We start from the raw sequence: 24,983 nt of genomic DNA, 5'->3' as shown, positions 1-24,983 counted from the left end.
TTACTTTAAGACATGAAGATCAGTCAATAAGGAACATTTCAAGAACTTTGTGCAGTCGCAAAAACCATCAAGTGCTATGATGAAACTGGCTCTCATGAGGACCGCCACAGGAAAAGGAAGACCCAGTTACCTCTGCTGCAAAGAATAAGTTCATTAGAGTTACCAGCCTCAGAAATTGCCCGAATAAATGCTTCAGAGTTCAAGTAACAGACATCTCAACATCAACTGTTCAGAGGAGACTGCGTGAATCAGGCCTTCATGGTAGAATTGCTGCAAAAAACACTACTAAATGACACCAATAAGAAGAAGAGACTTGCTTGGGCCAAGAAGCACGAGCAATGGACATTAGACCGGTGGAAATCTGTCCTTTGGTCTGATGGGTCCAAATTTGAGATTTTGTTTCCAACCGCCGTGTCCTTGTGAGACGCAGAGTAGGTAAACGGATGATCTCCGCATGTGTGGTTCCCACCGTGAAGCATGGAGGAGGTGGTGTGATGGGGTGAGGGTGCTTTTTTGGTGACACTGTCAGTGATTTATTTAGAATTCAAGGCCCACTTAACCAGCATTGCTACCACAGCATGTTGCAGCGATACGCCATCCCATCTGGTTTGGGCTTAGTGTGACTATAATATTGTTTTTCAATAGGACAAAGACCCAACACACCTCCAGGCTGTGTAAGGGCTATTTGACCAAGAAGGAGAGTGATGGAGTGCTGCATCAGATGACCTGGCCTCCACAATCCCCCGACCTTAACCCAATTGCACAGTCACTTCACCCCTACCTACATGTATAAATTACCTCAACTAACCTGTACCCCCACACACGGACTCGGTACCCCCTGTATATAGCCTCGTTATTGTTATTTTATTGTGTTACTCCTTATCATTTCTAACTTTAGTTTATTTGGTAAATATTTTCTTAACTCTTCTTGAACTTCACTGTTGGTTAACTTTTTAGGGTATGGGGGGGACAGTATTTTCGATTTCGGATGAAAAGCGGGCCCATAGAAAACTGCCTAATACTCGGGCCCAGAGTCAAATATTTGCATATTATTAGTAGATTTGGATAGAAAACACTCTGAAGTTTCTAAAACTGTTTTAATGATGTCTGTGAGTATAACAGAACTCATATGACAGGCAAAGACCTGAGAAAAATCCAACCAGGAAGTGGGAAATCTGATGCTTGTAGTCTTTTCAAGTCATTGCCTATCTAACACACAGTGACTTAGGGTTCATTTTGCACTTCCTAAGGCTTCCACTAGATGTCAACAGTCTTTAGAACCTTGTTTCGGGCTTTTGCAGTGAACAGAGAGCGAACAAGAAGGCCGGGAAGTTGGTGACTCAGAAAATGACATGACTTCAGTGGCGCGCATTCACGTGATGAGGTAGCTGTGTTCCATAACGTTTTTCAAGACATTGGAATCGTCCGGATGGAATATTACGTTTTATGTTAAAAAGGCCCTAAAGATTGATGCTATACAACGTTTGACATGTTTCTACGAACATAAATAGAACTTTTTTAGACTTTTCGTCGTGAAAATGTTGGCGCGTTTCCTACATTTGGAGTAGCTTACTGAACGCGCAAACAACAAGGAGGTATTTGGACATAAATTATGGACTTTATCGAACAAAACAACATTTATTGTGGACCTGGGATTCCTGGAAGTGCCTTCTGATGAAGATCAAAGGTAAGTGAATATTTATAATGCTATTTATGATTTTAGATGACTCCAAAATGGCGGGTATCTGTATTGCCTGATGTATTTTTCTGAGCGCCGTACTCAGATTATTGCAAAGTGTGCTTTCCCCGTGAAGCTTTTTTGAAATCTGTCACAGCGGTTGCATAAAGGAGATGGTTATCTATAATTCTTTGAATAACAGTTTAATATTTTATCAACGTTTATGATGAGTATTTTTGTAAATTGTTGTGCTGATTCACCGGCAGTTGTTGGGAAAATATCTTCTGAACATCACGCGCCAATGTAAAATGGGGTTTTTGGATATAAATATTAACTTTATCGAACAAAACATACATGTATTGTGTAACATTGAGTCCTAGGAGTGTCATCTGATGAAGATGGTCAAAGGTTAGTGCTTACTTTTAGCTGTATTTCTTGTGACTACTCTCCTGCTTGGAAAATGGCTGTGTGGTTTTTCTTGTGTTGGCACTGTCCTAACATAATCTAACTTTATGCTTTCGCCGTAAAGCCTTTTTCAAATCAGACAATGTGGTTGGATTAAGGAGATGTGTATCTTTAAAATGGTGTAAAATAGTTGTATGTTTGAGAAATTTTAATTATGACATTTTGTTGTTTTGAATTTGCCGCCCTGATATTTCACTGGCTGTTGAATAGTGTGAACCGTGGGTGGGACGGTAGCGTCCCACGTAGCCCTGAGAAGTTAAGGGCTTGTAAGTAAGCATTTCACAGTAAGGTCTACACTTGTATTCAGTGCATGTGACAAATAAAGCTTGATTTGATTTGAGACGGTTTGGGATCATTTGGACCGCAGAGTGAAGGAAAAGTAGCCAACAAGTGCTCAGCATGTGGGAACTCTTTAAAGACTGTTGGAAAAGCATTCCAGGTAAAGCTGTTTGAGAGAATGCCAAGACTGTGCAAAGCTGTCATCAAGGCAAAGGGTGGCTACTTTGAAGAATCTAAAATATATTTTGATTTGTTTAACACATTTTTGGTTACTACATGATTCCATATGTGTTATTTCATAGTTTTGATGTCTTCACTATTATTCTACAATGCAGAAAATAGTACAAATAAAGAAAAACCCTGTAATGAGTAAGTGTGTCCAAACTTTTGACTGGTACTGTATATATTTCCTTCTTATACTAAGACCAAATGATCACACTAGATGTTGTTTTACCTTGACAATCTTTATCAACTCCCTGGGCCTTGCTCTACACAGGTGCTGTTATAAAACACTCTCTCTCTGTCACACAGACAAACACCCACCCCAATACACACTAAAAACAAGGCCTGAATCAATTTTATATACACTAATCCTTTAATGGTGGGAATGATTCAGAGGAGCAGCGTACTGTGCTCCTAGTACACCAGTGCAGCTAACAGTTTTCAGGGCTCTCTTTTTGATGTGAGTGTGTGAAGAAAACACCTGGAAGAGCTGTGTGTGGAGCAGCGGACATCAAAACCCACAGACGTCCACAAACAGGACCCGTGACCACCACTGTATTACTGGACATTTTCATATTGACAGCTGTCTTACAAGGCAATGCCACTGACTGGACTTACTGCTGGAAGGCTGCAGCTCATTGCTGAACACAGCAATGCATTTATCCTGAATAGAACTGAACTGAATAGAAGGACTACAGTGGATAACACAAGCTGGAGAATTACAGGAGGAAGGCCAATGTACAGAGAAAATCCGTGGAAAAAATGAGTAGCTAAGAGCAATGGAGTTGGCTTCTATATTGGGCACCGTGAAGACCCAAAATAGAGACGTGACTAAAGGCGTCCGCATGCTTCCCAGCCGAAACAGTTCGGAAGAGTTTGTGCATATATAATGACGACATGTGACGTTTGTTTGTTTTGGACTTCGGTAAGGGTTTTTTCGGTTCTTATGGCACACAAAAAAAGGTTTCTTGAGGCATGTCGAAGTCGGTAGCCGAAGTCCACGCCCCTCCGTCAGCGATTGGTCAACAGTAGGGATTCTTCAGTAAAGTCTTTAAAGGACAACAATGAGAGACGACTCGTTTTCATGCACATTTTTTCATTTAGAAATACTGCACCAAACATCTTAGTTAGATATAAAACTACGACATTAAGATCTCATCTGTAAAAACGTCAAAATCAATGACAGATATCTTGAGTCATCTCCGATTAATTCTGATTAATTTAAGAAAGTGTATACTGGCTACGGCGTCTCAAAAATACTATTTTTGTACTATTGCCACTTTTTTTTCTTCTCGTTTTTTCAAGCGAATGTCTTTTAAGGGAGTATGTGAGCACACTCATTCGGGTCGCCTAGCCGACTTAGGCTAGCCGCCAGCCAAACTGATGCATGCTTACGCTTTTAGCCACAAAGACTTATATAAAGGATTTACATAGCTGGTGAGGTATAGAGAGAAAGAATATAGAGTGAAAACAACCCACATTACTGCGTACACATGTGGTAGGTCAGGAGGAGGAGGAGTGCCTGGTGCCTTGGGTTGTGTGCAGCCCTCTGGCTGGCTGGCGTTCTGTAATGGGCTGTACATCACTGCTCCACTCAGGAGATGTGACAGATTCCACAAACAACAGGCTGCTATCAGCCAACCACAGACAGGCTCCAGAGCAGAGAGAGCTGTACCGAGGGGATGACATGACACCACAGGCTTTCCTATGACATAACCCTCATCTAAGCGCCTCCTCATAATATGTGGGATGTGTGTACTGCGTAAGGTAAACCCCCCTCATTTCACAAGCCTGATGAATACTGGGAGAGACACGAGAACGCTTCCCTTTACATTGGTTTGGATCATCTATGCTCTGATGTACTCAACAGCAATGTAGCCCAAATTATTATTACTTTTATCTTGCTAGTCAAATTAAAATGGAGGTGCCAACTCAACCGCTCAGACAATATTAGCCTGCTGCACTAAAAGGAAATGTAAAAAAAAAAACTGTAGTAAAAAATAAAAAAAATAAAAAAGAATGCTTAATCCGGTTAAGCGTTTTTTTCACAATCAGTCTATTAATAGCCTGCTCTGTACGGAGGAGAGAAAGAGGGAGAGAGAGGCCCTGCAGACCCATCACACTGGCTTTAGAATTTTAGAGTATAGCGAAGGCAAGCGTCGGCCAATCAGACGTGGGCAACACCCACAGCAGCGGCATGTACCAGCAGCCAGCTTTTCCTCGTGATGTTACCGTGGGTAAGTGTAACCATGGCAACCTTATCTGTCCTTTAGCTGGATCCCAGAGGAAGGAGGGCCCAGAATGCAGCTGCATCCTCTGCTCTGTGACACACAGACACAGAGAATCACATGGTCTGGCTGAGAGGAATGCACACATAACCAAACCCACTCTCACGCAATCGCAGCGCTCTGGAGTCACACCGTTTCTCAAATTAACATGTACATACAACACTATATATGCAAACACACGCGCAAGGTAAACAGAGAAAACATGCCTTCCGAGTGTGGCAGTAAGGACAGTAGCTGAACGCACCTCTACCCAGTAATGAAAGAAGTCTCAGCAGACCGATTCCCACCAAGCTGTGATGAGAGGGGACAGCCAGCAGGCTGATGATACAGTGCTGCCTCGCTGCTGAATGTGCTGACACACTAAAACATGCTGGAGTCAATTAATTTCAACCAGCACTGACTAGCTCAGCTCATACCCTGAGAACTCACCCTGTCACACTCATCATCAAGCTCGCATTGGGGATGTCTGCTTTACAAACATGACGGACACACTAATATCTGATGGTAATAGTCAGAATAAAATACAAAACCTATAATCCATGGCCTTCAGGATTAAAAAGTAAATCTCTACCATGTTCCTCTCTCTCTCAAAGGTCCATGCTGTCTGTCTCACAAAGCAGGATAGATGAGCTGGAAAAGACTAGTCGAAACAGGCACAAACCCCACGTGAATAGCTACTGTATGAGGCTCCATGGTGACCTTCACTTTCTGCTCATAGTGTGATGTCAGTCCCAGGAGCTGGGAGTATGGCCTGTGGGACACAACGCTGTTTGTGGATGGCGCGTGCTGGCTGTGTACTGCTGTCTTTAATGTTAAGGAGGATTTACTAACAGAAGCCTTCCCTCAGGCTCTGTAGGCTCTGACTCTTCGGTTGTTTACTGATCCTCCTCTACTCTCACATCTGGGCTGGTGAGTGGCAGCTCTGGGTGACCTGCCTGGTCTCCAGCAGCAGGAAATGAGAACGGGTTTCTTTCAAATGCCAGGCTAGCTGAAGTATTAGAAACATATGAAATTTCTGCTCCTACATCAGGCGACTGCAGCACAGAGCCAATCCTGCCTGGCTTAACCCCTGTAACTTCCAGAGGATGACAGTCTGATGACAGCCCTGTCCTCTACCCTCTAACCTCTGGCCAGTCAGAGAACTTCAGTGACTGTAGAGCTTATTATATATTATAAACTCGTGGTTCGAGCCCTGAATGCTGATTGTCTGAGAGCCGTGGTATACCACGGGTATGACAAAACATGTATTTGTACTGTTCTAATTACGCTGCTAAGGCCAATATACCACGGCTAAGGGCTGTATCCAGGCACTCCGTGTTGCGTCGTGGCTAAGAACAGCCCTTAACCGTGGCCATATACCACACCCCCTCAAGCCTTATTTCTTAATTATAGCACTGAGATCAACTTCTCACTGCTCTAAGGAGTGAAGAATGGTTCATTTTGAACGCTGTAACTATAATGGTATTACACATGTATAATGTCAAGTGTTGCTGCATCAAAGGTTGCTGGCCTGCCTGCCATGTCCACTAATCAATCAATCCCTCCCTATCCATCCCCACCCACCCACCCACCCACCCACCCACCCATCCATCCATCCATCCATCCATCCATCCATCCATCCATCCATCCCCTGTCAGTCCTGTGAAATGGGACCAGATTTCTCTACATGAGCTTAAGTCAAATTTTGTGAAACATGGGAAGTTATGCTGCTTTGAAAGTTGATACACTTATGAGACATGACATTGAAATGTTGCTAAGATTTCCACTCTTGCTAGAAAGCTCCTTTGTTTACACCCATTCAGCATCGTTCACACCCTCTTAAGCCTTAGCCCCACCCATCTCTTTAAGAATTCACATGCTAATGATCATGTCAGCATGGCATTGTCCTCCAGAAAGTCCTCTCTACTTAAATCTTCTCCCAACTGAGATCTGTCGATAGCACCAGTTAAATTCAGTGCAGCAATGTTTTTGAGAGCTGTAGCAACACTTTTGCAGTTGTCCATAGCAATATCTTTCCATAACATCTGCGGTAGCAAAGATGATCTATACAGTGCATTTGGAAAGTATTCAGACACCTTGACTTTTTCCACATTTTGTTACGTTACAGCCTTATTCTAAAATGGATGACATTTTTTTCCCCTAATCAATCTTCACACATACCCCATAATGACAATGCTAAAACAGGTTATACATTTTTGCAAGTTTATTACAAACAAAAAAACTGAAATATCACATTTACATAAGTATTCAGACCCTTTACTCAGTACTTTGTCGAAGCACCTTTGGCAGCAATTACAGCCTCAAGTCTTCTTGGGTATGACACTACAAGCTTGGCACAACTGTATTTGGAGAGTTTCTCCCATTCTTCTCTGCAGATCCTCTTAAGCTGTCAGGTTGGATGTGGAGCGTCGCTTGACACAGCTATTTTCAGAGATGTTCGATTGGGTTCAAGTCCGGGCTCTGGCGGGCCACTCAAGGACATTCAGAGACTTGTCCCAAAGCCACTCCGCGTAGTCTTGGCTGTGTGCTTAGGGTCGTTGTCCTGTTGGCAGGTGAACCTTCGCCCCAGTCTGAAGTCCTGAGCAGGTTTTCATCAAGGATCTCTGTACTTGCACTGTTCATCTTTCCCTCGATCCTGCCTAGTCTCCCAGTCCCTGCTGCTGAAGAACATTCCCACAGCATGATGCTAACACCACCATGCTTCACCGTAGGGATGGTTTCAGGTTTCCTCCAGACCTGACGCTTGGCATTCAGGCCAAAGAGTTCAACCTTGGTTTCAATTGACCAGAGAATCTTGTTTCTTATGGTCTGAGAGTCTTTAGGTGCCTTTTGGCAAACTCCAAGCGGGCTGTCATGTGCCTTTTACTGAGAAGTGGCTTCCGTCTGGCTACTCTACCATGAAGGCCTGATTGGTGGAGTGCTGCAGAGATGGTTGCCCTTTAGTAGGGTTCTCCCATCTCCACAGAGGAACTCTAGAGCTCTGTCAGAGTGACCATTGGGTTCTTGGTAACCTCCCTGACCAAGGCCCTTCTCCCCTGATTGCTCAGGTTGGCCAGCTCTAGGAAGAGTCTTGGTGGTTCCAGACTTCTTCCATTTAATAATGATGGAGGGCCAATGTTTCTTGCTGCAGAAATGTTTTTGTATCCTTCCCCAGATCTGTGCCTCGACATAATCCTGTCTCTGAGCTCTACGGACAATTCCTTTGACCTCATGGCTTGGTTTTTGCTCTGACATGCACTGTCAACTGTGGGACCTTATATTGACAGGTGTGTGCCTTTCCAAATCATGTCCAATCAATTGAATTTAACACAGGTGGGCTCCAATCAAGTAGTAGAAACATCAAGGTTAACCTGTTTGGGCTAGGGGGCAGTATTGAGAATTTTGGAAAAAATATGTGCCCATTTTTAACTGCCTCCTACACCAACTCAGAAGCTAGAATATGCATATTATTGTTCAGGTTTGGATAGAAAACACCCTAAAGTTTCTAAAACTGTTTGAATGGTGTCTGTGAGTATAACAGAACTCCTATGGCAGGCAAAAACCTGACAAGGTTTCATGCAGGAAGTGGCCTGTCTGACAAGGAGTCGTGCGTCTTGCATCTGTTTATTGAAGAGTAAGGATCTTAGCTGTAACGTGACAATTCCCAGGGCTCCAATAGGCTCTCAGAACTCGGGAAAAACCTGAACGATGACGAGGCAGCCTCTGGCTGAAACAGATTATCGCCTTATCCAAGTGGCCGATCAGAGGACCATTGAATGAGGCGCGTGCACGATTCGCACCCGTGGAGAAATTTCATTCGGCTGTTTAGCTTATTGCAGATTCCCGGTCGGAATATTATCGCTTTTCTACGAGATAAATGGCATAAAAATTGGTTTTAAACAGCGGTTGACATGCTTCGAAGTACGGTAATGGAATATTTAGACATTTTTTGTCACGCCATGCGCCATGCGCACGACCGTTATTTACCATTCGTATAGTGTCTAGAACGCACGAACAAAACAGAGGATATTTGGATATAACGATGGATTATTTGGGACCAAACCTACATTTGTTATTGAAGTAGAAGTCCTGGGAGTGCATTCTGACGAAGAACAGGAAAGGTAAGAACATTTTTCTTATAGGAAATAGGATTTTGGTGAAGGCTAATCTTGCTGGGTGTCTAAATAGCTAGCCGTGATGGCTGGGCTATGTACTTAGAATATTGCAAAATGTGCTTCATCCGAAAAGCTATTTTAAAATCGGACATATCGAGTGCATAGAGGAGTAATGTATCTATAATTCTTAAAATAATTGTTATGCTTTTTGTGAACGTTTATCGTGAGTAATTTAGCAAACTGTTAGTAAATTCCCCGGAAGTTTGCGGGGGGTATGCTTTTTCTGAACGTCACATGCTAATGTAAAAAGCTGTTTTTTGATATAAATATGAACTTGATTGAACAGACATGCATGTATTGTATAACATAATGTCCTAGGTGTGTCATCTGATGAAGATCATAAAAGGTTAGTGCTGCATTTAGCTGTGGTTTGGGTTTTTGTGACATTATATGCTAGCTTGAAAAATGGGTGTCTGATTATTTCTGGCTGGGCACTCTCCTGACATAATCTAATGTTTTGCTTTCGTTGTAAAGCCTTTTTGAAATCGGACAGTGTGGTTAGATTAAGGAGAGTCTTGTCTTTAAATAGCTGTAAAATAGTCATATGTTTGAGAAATTGAAGTAATTGTATTTCAAACGATTCAAAAATCGCGCCACTGAATTCAGGTGGCTGTTACGTAGGTGGGACGAATTCGTCCCGCCTTGCCCATAGAGGATAATCAATGGAAACAGGATGCACCTGAGCTACATTTTTAGTCCATTTTAGAAATATACACATTTTTTGTAAGTATATTTCTAAAACCTGTTTTCGCTTTGTTATTATGGGGTATTGTGTGTAGATTGATGAGGATTTTTTTTCTTTAATCCATTTTAGAATAACACTGTAAGAGAATGTGGAAAAAGTCAAGGGGTCTGAATACTTTCAGAATGCACTGTATACTGACCAGGGAAGCTCCCATTCTGTTATAGACAGAAGCCTGTGACATGACAGACCAATCAGGATTCATCTCTCGGCAAGTCCAAACCCTCCATTACCACAGCCAATCATGTCTAGCCAGGAAGGATCCTGTCTTTCTCCCTATATAGCGTAGTGCTTTCTAACTGGCTAAACTAGGCTCATAATTAAAAATGTTTTATTCATATTTACAGATCCCATACAAGTTTATATTTATGGCACAATAAAAGTTCACATGTTCAAGAAGGCATTTCAGAAGAAGATTTTAGTATTTTTTTTTTTAAACGACCTTACTGTGGAGTAGAAACTAGAATCAAAACGTCTCCGATCCTGTAACCAGTCACAAATGAGGATGATTTCCTCTAAGAGGCTTTTACAGCGCTGATGTGCAGCAGTGCTACCCAGTGACCCAGAGAGATACAGTAGGCCTAGCATATCATTCCCAGCTAGCCCACCAGCAAAGTCATCCCCACTCAACCAGAGCCTAACTGTCCTCTCTCTCAGCCATCAGCAGTAGGGATGGAGCATGATGAACTTCACTTGGAACACAAACTTTTCCCCACAAACACCCTCTGTTCTGTTCAGCAGCACTATCAGAGCCTAAGGGTCAAAGCTCCACTGAGCCACTTCCTCAAACACATCCTGCACTTCACTTGTAATCACTGTCAAAAAGGTATCTAATGAACTGGTAGGGCTGGATGGTATACAGTATTTTACTATATACACCAGTATTGATGCATAGACTGGTTTGGGTTTTTACTTTAACTTCTATAATGGTATTTCATCAGAATGGTTCTCAATAAAACAACGCTTTTCTAGAGTCTTTACAGCTTTTACATCTAGTTAACCTGTTAGGGCTAGGGGGCAGTATTGACACGGCTGGATAAAAAACATACCCGATTTAATCTGGTTACCACTCCTACCCAGTAACTAGAATATGCATATACTTATTACATATGGATAGAAAACACCCTAAATTTTCTAAAACTGTTTGAATGGTGTCTGTGAGTATAACAGAACTCAAATGGCAGGTCAAAACCTGAGAGATTCCTTTACAGGAAGTGGCCTGTCTGACCATTTCTTGAACTTCTTTTCCATCTCTATCATTTACTAAGGATCTCTGCTCTAACGTGACACTTCCCACGTCGTCCATAGGCGCTCAGAGCCCGGGAAAAAACAGAATGTCGTCATTCCAGCCCCAGGCTGAAACACATTATCGCCTTTCTCAAGTGGCCGATCAAGGGACACTGGGCTTATGCGCATGACCCGACCGCCCCCGCCTTTGGGATTTTTTCCTCTGTTTGCCGAAAAGGAGATTCCCTGTCGGAATATTATCGCTTTTCTACGAGAAAAATGGCGTAAAAATTGATTTTAAACAGCGGTTGACATGCTTCGAAGTACGGTAATGGAATATTTAGAATTTTATTGTCACGAATTGCGCCATGCGCGCGACACTTCTTTACTATTTCGGATAGTGTCTGGAACGCACGAACAAAACGCCGCTATTCGGATATAACGATGGATTATTTTGGACCAAACCAACATTTGTTATTGAAGTAGCAGTCCTGGGTGTGCATTCTGACGAAGACAACAAAAGGTAATCAAACTTTTATAATAGTAAATATGATTATGGTGAGTGCTAAACTTGCCGGGTGTCTAAATAGCGAGCCCGTGATGCCTGGGCTATGTACTTAGAATATTGCAAAATGTGCTTTCACCAAAAAGCTATTTTAAAATCGGACATATCGAGTGCATAGAGGAGGTCTGTATCTATAATTCTTAAAATAATTGTTATGCTTTTTGTGAACGTTTATCGTGAGTAATTTAGTAAAATGTTAGCGAATTCCCCGGAAGTTTGCGGGGGGTATGCTAGTTCTGAACGTCACATGCTAATGTAAAAAGCTGGTTTTTGATATAAATATGAACTTGATTGAACAAAACATGCATGTATTGTATAACATAATGTCCTAGGGTTGTCATCTGATGAAGATCATCAAAGGTGAGTGCTGCATTTAGCTGTCTTCTGGGTTTTGGTGACATTATATGCTGGCTTGAAAAATGGGTGTCTGATTATTTCTGGCTTGGTACTCTGCTGACATAATCTAATGTTTTGCTTTCGTTGTAAAGCCTTTTTGAAATCGGACAGTGTGGTTAGATTAACGAGAGTCTTGTCTTTAAATAGCTGTAAAATAGTCATATGTTTGAGAAATTGAAGTAATAGGATTTTTAAGGTTTTGAAAATCGCGCCACAGGCTGCCAGTGGCTGTTACGTAGGTGGGACGCAAGCGCAAGCGTCCCACCTAGCCCATAGAGGTTAAGAAGTTGTGCTTGAAGGATTTTTTTGTTCAATTTGATAAGGTGCACTAGCTTATTAGTTACCTAGCTAGCTAATGTTAGCTTGCTAACTGAACAATGCAGTCACACCAAATTGGAGTGGTAAGTGCAGCACAATGCACACAACACTAAATGCTTTAGCAAGCTAGCTATCTGGCCACTGTAGCTAGTAACATAATTAAATCACAATGGATTAGTTTCCATGAAGCAGCCTGTAGCTGGCCACCAAGAGTAAATGCAGTGTCTTTACTTTACCTAGCTAGCACAACAGCTAGTTAGCTAGTGGACATTTGCCAGCTAGCTAAACATATCTATGGGCAGTGTGAGATTATGGAGAGTTTATTAAATGTTTTCTTTGTCATCTTGCTAGCTAGTTATCTAGCTGTGGCCATCTGGCTAGTATCAACAAGGGCTTTGTAGAACAACAGTAACATTAGCACATCTAGCTAGTTAGCTAACATTGACATGACCATAAAGCAACACACACGGACATGCATTGCCAAACAACGCTTCTGCCACATTCTGGTTTGGAGAATTTGACGACTTGATGAAGACTTAAAAGGTCCTTGCTGTGTGAACACAAAAGAGACCGACTGCCGACACTCCGTTCAGATGTGCTACAAACTGTTGGCAGGCAAACGTTTGACAATCCTGACGTTGCGTCTGACCCATTAGACTGCACTGAGGTCAGGGACGATAACCAGGCCCATGCAGGCAGCAGGGAATCTGGCCTGGACTCAGCCAATCACTAGCCACACAGCTATCAGCCCCCCCACAGAACACAAGTTAACACAGCTCAGGAATGTGCTGATAAGAAGCTAAGGCCCAGCTCTCTCCCTCCTTTTATCGCTTTCCCTAGCTTCTCTCTCGCTTTTTCTATTTTTGATAACACTGGAAATACTGAGCACAGTATGAGAACATGCAGAGCGAGAGATTGTAACACTCAGGGAGATTACGCCGTTAGTTTACTTATCACAGGACACTAATAGAAACTTTTGAAAGAACAGGTATGGGTTGGTCGTGAAAAACAGAGAAAAATACAACAACCATACAGCCATTGTTCCCATCAAACACAGAGGTGCAGTAATTGGCAAGCCACTAACAAATCAGCCATATGAGGAGGAAAATCTCCTGCTAGTGAATAGGGCATTGGAGAGCCTTTCAGAATGAGCAACATGAGGCAGGGCCTAACGAAGGGAGGTTAAGTAACGGTGACTGGGGATCGGGGTGTGTTTGCTAGTGTCGTCTTATGGAACTAAACCCAAACACGACCCCTGACAAAACGTTCCTATGTCACCATTCGTGAGCTAAGATTTTTTTTTTTTTTAACACACACACACACACACACACACACACACACACACACACACACACACACACACACACACACACACACACACACACACACACACACACACACACACACACACACACACACACGATGTGGTAAAACAAAGGGTGTATTCAGCAGGGGGTCCTTGAGACTGACCATGTTGGCCTCCAGAGAGCGATGGTGCCTGTCCCTACAGTACAGTGGACAACAGAGCAGCTTCCCATCCAAAATAGTTTGTGCATATATTATGACAACATTTTGTGACGTTTGTTTGTTTTGGCCTTTAGCAAGGGAAGTCGTCTGAACTTATACACCACAACGTGTATACTGGCTACAGCGTCTCAAGATGGACAAACAATACCATCGCCGCATTTATCGTTTTCAAGCAAAGGTCTTTTCAAGCGATGGTCGAAGGTATGCGAGCACACTCGTTCGGGTCGCCTACCTGATTTCGGCTAGGAGCCAGCGGAACCGAAGCACGCGGAAGTCTTTATGGGCCAGCCAACCCAATACCCCAGCAGGGCTGGGCCTCCATACACACACACACACACACACACACACACACACACACACACACACACACACACACACACACACACACACACACACACACACACACACACACACACACACACACACACACACACACACACACACACACACACACACACACGCACACGCACGCACAGCAGGGTCACGTGGCCCAGCCCCACTAAAACCAGAAGCCAAGTCCACTCAGAGAAATTCCCAAGCTTTCAGAGCCTCTCAGTCACAATGGCCATGTTGTGGGCCAGGCTGAGGCCTACATCTACTGAATGAATGAGTTGGTTACTGTTAGGGGCCGGGCAACCATGTTCCTTTCTCACCCTGTATTTCAGAGGAGACGCAATTATGATCTCAGGGAGAAAACATGCATGCATTAATGAGTAGTACATGCATAATAATAATAATAAACCTTAATAACACCAACATCTAGCAAGAGCCCTGGTTCATCTCTAGGTTTCTTCCTAGGTTCCTGCCTTTTCCTAGCCACTGTGCTTCTACATCGGCATTGCCTGGGTTTTAGGCTTGGTATCGTTATAAGTACTGTGACGTCTGCTGATGTAAAAAAGGGCTTTATAAATACATTTGATTGATTGATTAAACTCTAGATAAACTCAGCCTCAATCCATGCATAGACCCAGTATCTCATTATACATGAACTAATTACAACATAGAAGTTACGGGAAGGGGACGACGACTATACAGTTCAAGTCAGAAGTTTATTTATAAGTTGTGGCAAAATGGCTTAAGGACAACAAAGTCAAGGTATTGGAGTGGCCATCACAAAGCCCTGACCTCAATCCAATAGAAAAAGTGTGGGCAGAACGGAAAAAGCGTGTACGAGCAAGGAGGCCTACAAACCTGACTCAGTTACACCAGCTCTGTCACGAGTAATGGGCCAATATTCACCCAACTTATTGTGGGAAGCTTGTGGAAGGCTACCCGAAACATTTGACCCAAGTTAAGTAATTTAAAGGCAATGCTACCAAATACTAATTGAGTGTATGTAAACTTCTGACCCACTGGGAATGTGATGAAAGAAATAAAAGCTGAAATATATCACTCTCTACTATTATTCTGACATTTCACATTCTTAAAATAAAGTGGTGATCCTAACTGACCTAAGACAGAGAATTTTCACTCTGATTAAATATCAGGAATTGTGAAAAACTGAGTTTAAATGTATTTGGCTAAGGTGTATGTACATTTCCGACTTCAACTGCATGTTGAATCAAAGGGCTGGGATCCTGAGAGAGAGAGAGAGATGTGAAAGAGAACAGACAACACTCAGGTTCTACCTTAAAATGGCTAAATGAGAGACATGTGACAAGGGTTTCTTATATGGTGTGCACACTATGGCCTCAGTCAAGTACACCATCAGAACTCACCAGGAGTTGTGTGTGCATTGTGAGCAAAGTTTAACTATAGGCGCAAGCCACAAAACAAACATTGTCTGCCATTGCTATTTGTCAAAAACAGACAACAGGGTTGTTTTGTGTGTGTGTGTGTGTGTGTGTGTGTGTGTGTGTGTGTGTGGTGTGTGTGTGTGTGTGTAAAATCAGTGGCAGGAAGGTCTTGTTTGAATCCTTATCCTGACTGCAAGTATAATCGGTCATTATGGACAATTTAATTTGTAGAGGATATAAACAGGACACTGGAGCATAGAAAAAGACAGCAAAGATTACATTCTTTCTCCTGAGGAACTGTAACTGTATTACTGGAAAACGATCAACCTCAAATAATATTTCTGAGAAATTACAACTCGTACACTTAAAAGGTGAATTCTACAATTTCACAAATGGTGATTATATAACATTTGAAAGGGGTTTGCAGTGGAGTAAAACTCAGAGGGCAGAGTTGAACAGTAGAAAATAGCAGGCTTAGGTTTTGCTGTGTTAATGAAGCAATTTAACAACGTAACCCAGTTGCTCCCGGGGCTTGAGTAATTACATTTTCCCTGTGTACTGAGACAGAAAGGCTTAAGTCAGACTTTATACACTAAATAACAGTGGATGGGAGAGGATAGGGGGAAGGTGGGAAGAGTAAAGGAGTCAGCTTGTTTCAGTTTGGATGGTGCCTAGCCGAGTTCCGAACGAGTGTGCTCACATACTCCCTTAAAAAGACCTTCACTTGAAAAACAAGAAAAAACCAGCAATAGTACTGTTTGTCCATATTGAGATGGCATAGCTAGTATACACCTCAAAACTGTTGGAATCATTCTATGATAACTCCATTTTGACATTTTTGCAGAGGAGATCTTGTGCAATTTTACATCTAACTAAGATGTTTGGTGCAGTATTTCTCAAAGAAAAACATCACGAAAACGAGTCGTCTTTCGTTGAATGACAACCAAGACTTTACTGAACAATCTCTACTGTTGACCAATCACAGATGAAGGGGTGTGGACTTCAGCTACCGACTTCGGCTTGCTTCAGGAAGAAAAGTGTGCCCCCAAACAACCCAAAACATCACAAAATGTAAGCATAATACAGAATATGCACTAACCGTTTCAGCTGGGAAGCATGTGGACGTCTTAAGGAGGGTGAGAGAAGGGAGGAATAGGTAAACATGGCAGAGCTGCTCAAGGGGATAGACAAACTAAAGGAAAACTAACTGAAGACACACACACTCTCTCTCCAAAGTGTGCTGGGGAGACAGAGTGAGAGGAGTAGAAAATGCTGTGCAGCTGCGTCTGAGACTGATTTAGTCTGATCTGTACCAAGGCATGTTTTAATAAAAACAGACACACAGGACAGAGCCGACATCCTGGAACCCAAACTAGGGACCAGGCACCAATGTGATTGGGGGAGATAAGTATCAGTCCACTGACTCAGCAGGAGGTGGGGGGGTGGGAGAGACAGACCTGCTCTCTCTGCTGTGTGCTTCCCTGCCTGGGAAAACACTACGACAGTCCCAGTCAGTCCCACTACCACAATATCAACCATCCCTCCTCCCCCATTCATGATCCCTGTAATTATCCGGCCAGCTTACTCACACAGACACACCAGTAATAACACACCATTCACCAGGAGCAGGATACTGGCAGACTGGGTCGTCTGCCTGTCTGAGACAATGAGAGAACATGTGGGGTCGTTAATCTTTCCCAACACACGGTGGTATCACTCCTCCTAGATTCTAGAGAAAATGATATGCCATTGAATCTAGTCTACAGCTGTGTTTGGTACTTTTGGCAAAACATAGATTAGGAATTCTGTAAGAACTCTCAAGTAAGCTGTCAAACTCAATTCTCCATCTAGCCACTATTCTGGGGTCACAGATAGAAAGCAGTGAGAAGAAAAGAATGGTAAACTGCAAACAGTCAAAAGGCACCCCCATATCTCTAGGATTTATGCTGTGATTATGGGTGAGAGATTAGGTCTGTTTTTAAGGAGGTTCCATGTGATTCAGATTATAGATAGGCAGTGCATCTCCACCCCCCCCCCCACCTGCCTCTGCTGTGCCCGTCAGTCTTCACATTCCTTCCACACATAAAAGGTATCTATAGGACCGATACCCACTGATAAGGTAAGTGCAGCACTTCATTAGAGTATCATTGTTACCAAAACATAACAGCAGGTTGCCCTCTCCTTAACAACCCATGACTAAATAACAAGGGGGAAGACACTTCCAACAATAGACTTTTTTTTCTCCTTTGCTGTATAAATCTATGACTTCAAAGAGAAAGGAAAAATAATACTACATCCCTGCAGGCCATTTAAGGCACATTTGAATTAAATTTGTCCCCAAAACAATGTGTGCATTCTGAGCAGCCATCTTTGACATTTTCCATTCCAGTCCCCCTCTTGACCCATTTGGTTTTGAGCAGAGGTTGGGTGCTCTAGCTAGCTATCATACGAGCCAAGACAGAGACAAACACCACAGTGCTTATTTCACAATAGTATGCAACACAGCCATGTGGAACTGGAATAGAATATGGCATTGGACAGGCTGAAGGACAGCACCCTTGCCAAGAATGCTCTGAAACCCCCAGCGTTCAGTGACAAGTGTTCAGCTGCTGCTCATCCAGGGGCAACAGTCAACTCCCCTGGGATGACGAGATCTATCTTCGAGATTTATCTTGGACACAGACCGTGTCAGTTTGGGACATCTAAATGAAGTCTCCAGCATGGGTGAGTGCATTCAACAGAAGAGGAAAGGGGGTGGGGAGAGGAAGAGAGGGAAATGCCACTCCCCGGAGAAAATACACAGGATCTCCTCATGTGACAGAGAGAAAAGCCCTGGCTTAGCAATTGAACGTCCACTCATGGTAATAACACAGCGATTACAGAATTCCAGCACTATTCCATAAAAAAAACACACCACAGCTACACATTAAAGCTTTGCAATGTTTCATCATCTAAAATCTGTAAAATCTTGTCCCAATAGAAAGGTGAAGTTGGAAACCAAATAAGTTTGCTTATATGGGTGATTGTTAATGGTTACAACCATCAAACTAGTAGTAGTAGTAGTAGTAGGAGTTGAAAGGATAATGAAAAACAACTGTGGTGCACATTCATGTTATAAACTTATCGTTCTATTTATCGTTATCACATCAATTCAGGCAATTTATCCAGGTATGGATTCTTGTCCTTACTGCTCAGCTCTAATTCAAACACAATCCAAAACAAACCATTATGTAACTCATCAAAATTATGTACTTCATTGAAATAATGTATCATACGACATGTTTTAATATAACTCCGTAAGTAACTGTAGTTTGTAATGCATGTTATGAATGCTTTATCGAGAGACTTAACGGAAAGAATTAGGCTACCACTACATAACATCTCCCCCTCAGGAGACTGAAAAGATTTGGCATGGGTCCCCAGATACTCAAAAGGTTCTGCAGCTGCACCATCGAGAGCATCCTGACCGGTTGTATCACCGCCTGGTATGGCAACTGCTCGGCATCTGACAGTAAGGCACTACAGAGGGTAGTATGAACAGCCAAATACATCACTGGGGCCAAGTTTCCTGCCATCCAGGACCTATATAATTAGGTGGGGTCAGAGGAAAGCCCATAAAATTGTCAGAGACTCCAGTCACCCAAGTTATAGACTGTTTTCTCTGCTACCGCGCGGCAAGCGGTACCGGAGAGCCAAGTCTATAACCAAAAGGCTCCTCAACAGCTTCTACCCCCAAGCCATAAGACTGCTGAACAATTCATAAAATCGCCACCGGACAATTTACATTGACCCCCTTTTGTGCACTCGCTATTTGTTTATTATCTATGCATAGGCACGTCGCCCCCACCTACATGTACAGACTACCTCAACTAGCCTGTACTGCCGCACACTGACTCAGTACCGGGGCCCACTGTATATAGCCTCGTTATTCTTATTGTGTTACTTTTATTATTACTTTTTATTTTCTTCTTCTTGAACTGTACTGTTGGTTAAGGGCTTGTAAGTAAGCATTTCACGGTAAAGTCTACACTTGTTGTATTCAGCGCATGTGACAAATAAAATTTGATAACAGACAGAAGAGCTACAAGGGCAGTGTTAGAGATTCACCGGTACTTTTGTATACTTTTTAGGCAGTATTTCTGAACGTAAAGTTCACGAGTCAAAGGTGGTCCCTGAAAATTGCGTCACATATGTGCACACGTCATTGCTTTCTCTCGCTCTGCTGTGTGTGCACGCATCTTGCTAGCTGTCACTCTAATGGCAAGGGGCTTAAGCTCAGTGGCAAGAACTTGAATAGCTATGGGGCTGGCCCACGTGGGGGAAAATGGCGTTGCACAGCTTCCAGTAAACAGTCACTTTCTAACCAGGGATTTTGTGGCCAATTGTGGTAATACAGTAATTCTGCTCATAGATTATGCATGTATGAACTACACATTGACACATCCAGCCCAAAGCAGGAAGTAAAAAAAAAAAAAAAAAAAAAAGAGTTACTAGTCGCCAAAGTTCTGTAGCATGTCTTTAAGCATAACTTGGTTGTATTTCACTACTAGATAAACTAGAGATAAAACGATGGAGTCTAGATAACTGATGGTCATGTGGGCAGTGCTCTTGATAGGAAGCAGTGTTGTTTTAGAACACTTTGTCTGACCAAAGCTGAGAGCTCAGCTGCACAAGAGGCCAGGGCTCCTAGCTCATCTTCATGGGTGACCACTTGAGACCCTCTGTCCGCAGACCCTCTCATGGCACAGAGAAAGAGAGAGCTCTCTCTAGCCATAGTTTTTTTTTAAAGGACCAGAGAGCGACCAGTGATACAGGAAAACAAAAACATCACCTCTCCAGGCCACAGAGACGTCTAATTGCACCCCCCCCCCCCCCCCCCCCATCGCTGATGTAAATGTGAGATGTGTAATCATCATCAAAGGAAAACAGAAGACGTGAGCCTCACAAACTCGTCCTCATAATCACCACAGCCTCTCCAGCCATACATGAGAGGGAGGGCAAGAGCAGACTGTAAAGCCTTTCAACCCCCTTGCTTTCACTACTCTTCTTTCACCCTGAAAATACAAGAATGTGGCCTATTTTTAGAGCGAGCTGATACAATAAATTATTTGTATTTTGTGGTCTTGTATCCTATTCAGCGAGTGTAAACAGCAAAAGACAAGGGAGGGATGAGGACAGAATTAAAATGTATTGTGGAAGAAGAGTTAATGTCTTCATGAGCTGGATTAATGGGGTTTCACAGAGCTTTTGAAATGTTGGCAACAAACACGTCCACTCCTACTTCGTGCTCCAGCAGAAACACTACCATGAAAATGCTGCTGCTACTGCTGTGCTGAGTGAGCTCTACCTAATCCCCTTTTCAGATAAACATGAGGCTGTGCTGCACACTTCCTCCAAGACAGGAAATGCATTATGATGAGGACAATAATAAGTAAACAATAAAAACTACCATTACGTTTCCATGACATGAATATAATTATTTTATTAGGGTTTGACTTCAGCATGCATGACCTTTGACAGAGATTACGTCACCACAACTACAGATGTGATCATGACCTGTTCCAGGTGTCACAACACTCTGGTCTAGAAACAGCCTTCTATTAATTCAGATCATTCTCTGTATCCTTCATTACTCAATGTGACTGACCACTGGAATGTGTGTGGTGAAATTCCTCTGGACAAAGTCGTAGTACACATGGGCCTGTGACTGGACTGATAAAACCACAGGCATTCAAGTTACACTTTTCACACAACATTGCTGACATTACTCATAGCTAGAGAGATATTGCATGTATGGTGTATTGTACTACAAACATCTATAGGAGTTAAATAGTTATGTGATGTGAATTATGGGGGTGTGGGTCTGAGGGGCATGCACTGCTTGATGTGGCCTCAAAGCTATTCCTTAAATCAAGCAGTGATCCCTGAACAACAGTCCCTAACTAAACGTAAGGTATCCTATAATGAAAACGTAATCATCCAAGCAGAGGTGATGTATTCAGATTAGAGGTCGACCGATTATGATTTTTTTCAACGCCGATACCAATTATTGGAGGACCAAAAAAAGCAGATAACGATTAAATCGGCCGATTTTTTATATATATTTGTAATAATGACAATTACAACAATACTGAATGAACACTTATTTTTGCTTAATATAATACAAATCAATTTAGTCTCAAATAAATAATTAAACATGTTCAATTTGGTTTAAATAATGCAAAAACACAGTGCTGGAGAAGAAAGTAAAAGTGCAATATGTGCCATGTAGAAAAGCTAACGTTTAAGTTCCTTGCTCAGAACATGAGAACATATGAAAGTTGGTGGTTCCTTTTAACATGAGTCTTCAATGTTCCCAGTTAAGAAGTTTTAGGTTGTAGTTATTATAGGACTTATTAGGACTATTTCTCTCTATACCATTTGTATTTCATATACCTTTGACTATTGGATGTTCTTATAGGCACTAGTAGTATTGCCAGCCTAATCTTGGGAGTTGATAGGCTTGAAGTCATAAACAGCGCTGTGCTTCAAGCATTGCGAAGAGCTGCTGTCAAATGCAGGAAAGTGCTGTTTGAATGAATGCTTAAGAGCCTGCTGCTGCCTACAACCGCTCAGTCAGACTGCTCTGTCAAATCATAGACTTAATTATAATATACACACAAAAATACAAGCCTTAGGTCATTAATATGGTCAAATCCAGAAACTATCATTTCGAAAACAAAACGTTTATTCTTTCAGTGAAATACGGAACCATTCCATATTTTTTCAAACGGGTGGCATCCCTAAGTCTAAATATTGCTGTTAGACTGCACAACCTTCAATGTTATGTCATAATTATGTACAACTCTGGCAAATTAATTACGGTCTTTATAAGGAAGAGATGGTCTTCACATTGGTACATTGGTGCAACGAAAGTGCTTTTTCGCAAATGCGCTTTTGTTAAATCATCACCCGTTTGGCGAAGTAGGCTGTGATTCGATGATAAATTAACAGGCACCACATTGATTATATGCAATGCAGGACAAGCTAGTTAAACTAGTAATATCATCAACCATGTTTAGTTAACTAGTGATTATGTTAAGATTGATAGTTTTTTTATAAGATAAGTTTAATGCTAGCTAGCAACTTACCTTGGCTCCTTGCTGCACTCGCGTAACAGGTGGTCAGCCTGCCACACAGTCTCCTCGTGGATTGAAATGTAATCGGCCATAATCGGCGTCCAAAAACGCAGATTACCTATCGTTATGAAAACTTGAAATCAGATTGAACAAGTGGGCCAGAGAGTGACAGCCAAATGAACCAGAAGGCTTATTTATCAGTGAACACATGCTGGTAGCAACACATTCTATATCAAAACAGATGATAGCCTTCTTGACACACCAAGCATCATCCAGCAAACAGAACGTTGCACTTCAGTTGTCACTTGCACTTTCAATGACAACCCACTTTAAATATCCAAAGTATGATGTAGTGAGATACACCACATAGGACAAACCTGCATTACATCACCTGAGACGGTTCCACCTGAATTGAAAAAAGTGACCAAACCTGAATTTCATTAGTGTGAAACTACAGTACACATTCCTAGGTTGTCAGACAACTCTGTGTGACAGAGAAAACAATTGGCACACTTGAAAACATTGGTATCAGTTGTAATTTGTGGATTAACCTATTTTACAACCACTCCCAAAATGTGTTGCTGCCAGCTTTCACCTGGTCAAACAGGGTTGAAACAAGTCAAACCACTAGAACAGATACATTGCGTATTTTAATACACATGGACTTGACTGACTAGACTGGGGCATAGCCTATCTTGACCCTACGCAGTGTATGTGAAGCAATAGCATGTACAGTTGAGACGTGTCTAACTTGACCCCGTTCACTCGAAAATCTGCACAGGCCCAGTAAACAAACATGATTGCCCGGTGAATGACGCCGATATAAAACTACGGGTTGTAGTTTACTATTGGTTCTAATGATTATAATAATGTCATTGTATAAAGACTATGAAATAATTGATTAACACTGAACATTCTTTACCCGGGCTTTGAACGTCGGAAACCAACCGTTACAGTATTGCAACGCATTGTTATGATCTCGTCCATTCAAATAAAGTTTGCCACAGTAACTGTTTTCACTGTCAAGACAAACATGTAACTAACCATCAGCATTGAAGAAATGGTATGTGGCCCCAAATGTAGATGATCAACAGGTGTTTTATTGGGGCACCCCGACAATAATACGCAAACGTTGTCAGTTTAGTGAGACCATTCTTTTTGGCTTCTTTTCAAAACATGATAAAATCCTGAATGTTTCATGATCAATACCTCCCTGGCCGCATGAATGACATTCACCTAACATAAATACAGTTGAGGTAACGTTCGACCATGTCGATCTCATCAACCACTGACAACATTGACAGAGACACATAAACTAGACCAACAATCTGATGTTGATAGTATTTCCCAGTTTCCCTTGATGAGAAGATCATGCATTCGGCGCAAAATAAAATATACTTCATAACTTTTTTTCTGTAGTTCCGTCGGGTATCCTACCTTAGAAGCTGTTTTGGCAGACATTTTACTTGCTTGCTCCGCTCACAAAGTAGCAAGTTAGTGTTAGTATTATCACTTCAACCAAAGCGCAAAATTCCTTCTTCTGAATTTCGCCCAGCTGCCGCCACGCCGGGCAATAATATTTTATTTTTTCAGGACGTCGTGAAACATGACCCAAATTTGTGTGTGAAAGGTCCAAAGTTCATTATCTTCAGTAGTTTGCCTTCAATGTAACTTTACCCTATATGCCTATTCATCTGAAATTACTCCGTTTAAAATAGTCCAGCTCAAATACGTTGCCTTTTTGTATTTTCTCTTAAGAACGTTGGTTGAAACGTTTGAAGAAATGTAGAATCCACTTCGTCCGCAAATCCAAAGCAGTAAAACTGCAATGGCAGGCTTTGTATGCCTCTCCCTGCTCGATTCTCTCCTCTCCAACCAACGATTGTGACATGTCTGACTGGAAGAGTCCATTGCACCTCTGTAGGGGTGATGGTACTGGATGGAAACCAGGGCATTGCCGTTTAACTAAATATACTTACTCTAAACAAAAGTATTATGATTATGCATGCATGTCGGACATTCAGGTCAAACGTATACGTTATATTTATATATTAATTTACCCGTATAAACTATTCTTAATGCAACAACAAAAAAACGGATATCACTATTTTTCTTGATAATGAACTATGCGGACCATGGGCAATTGTGAAGAGAGGAGAGGGGATTTCGCTGATGTGATGCTGCTGAATATTCACGTTTAGACAGGCCTGCAGTATTTATTTACTATATTGAAGCACAGTACTTGTGAACTCCTAAAACACCTGGGTC

The 24,983-nt window shown here is 42.2% G+C and overlaps 1 protein-coding gene across 15 annotated transcripts in view; it reads right to left on the bottom strand.

Moving 5' to 3' along the window:
- The window catches only part of tjp1a (tight junction protein 1a), a 185,345-nt gene that overhangs the window by 57,024 nt on the left and 103,338 nt on the right, over positions 1-24,983 (bottom strand). The window contains exon 1 of one of the 15 annotated variants that reach the window (XM_082969452.1): positions 24,153-24,591. The exons of the other annotated variants lie outside the window; for them this stretch is intronic. Coding sequence (XP_082825578.1) covers positions 24,153-24,176 — 24 coding nt within the window. The 5' untranslated portion in view covers positions 24,177-24,591. Of the gene's footprint in view, positions 1-24,152; positions 24,592-24,983 lie in introns of those variants that run through there. 15 annotated transcript variants of the gene reach the window in all.

The sequence above is a fragment of the Salmo salar genome, chromosome 26 (assembly GCF_965601325.2).
Source record: "Salmo salar chromosome 26, fSalSal1, whole genome shotgun sequence".
NCBI classification, from domain to species: domain Eukaryota; kingdom Metazoa; phylum Chordata; class Actinopteri; order Salmoniformes; family Salmonidae; genus Salmo; species Salmo salar.
This window is presented reverse-complemented; position numbering and strand designations above follow the sequence as displayed.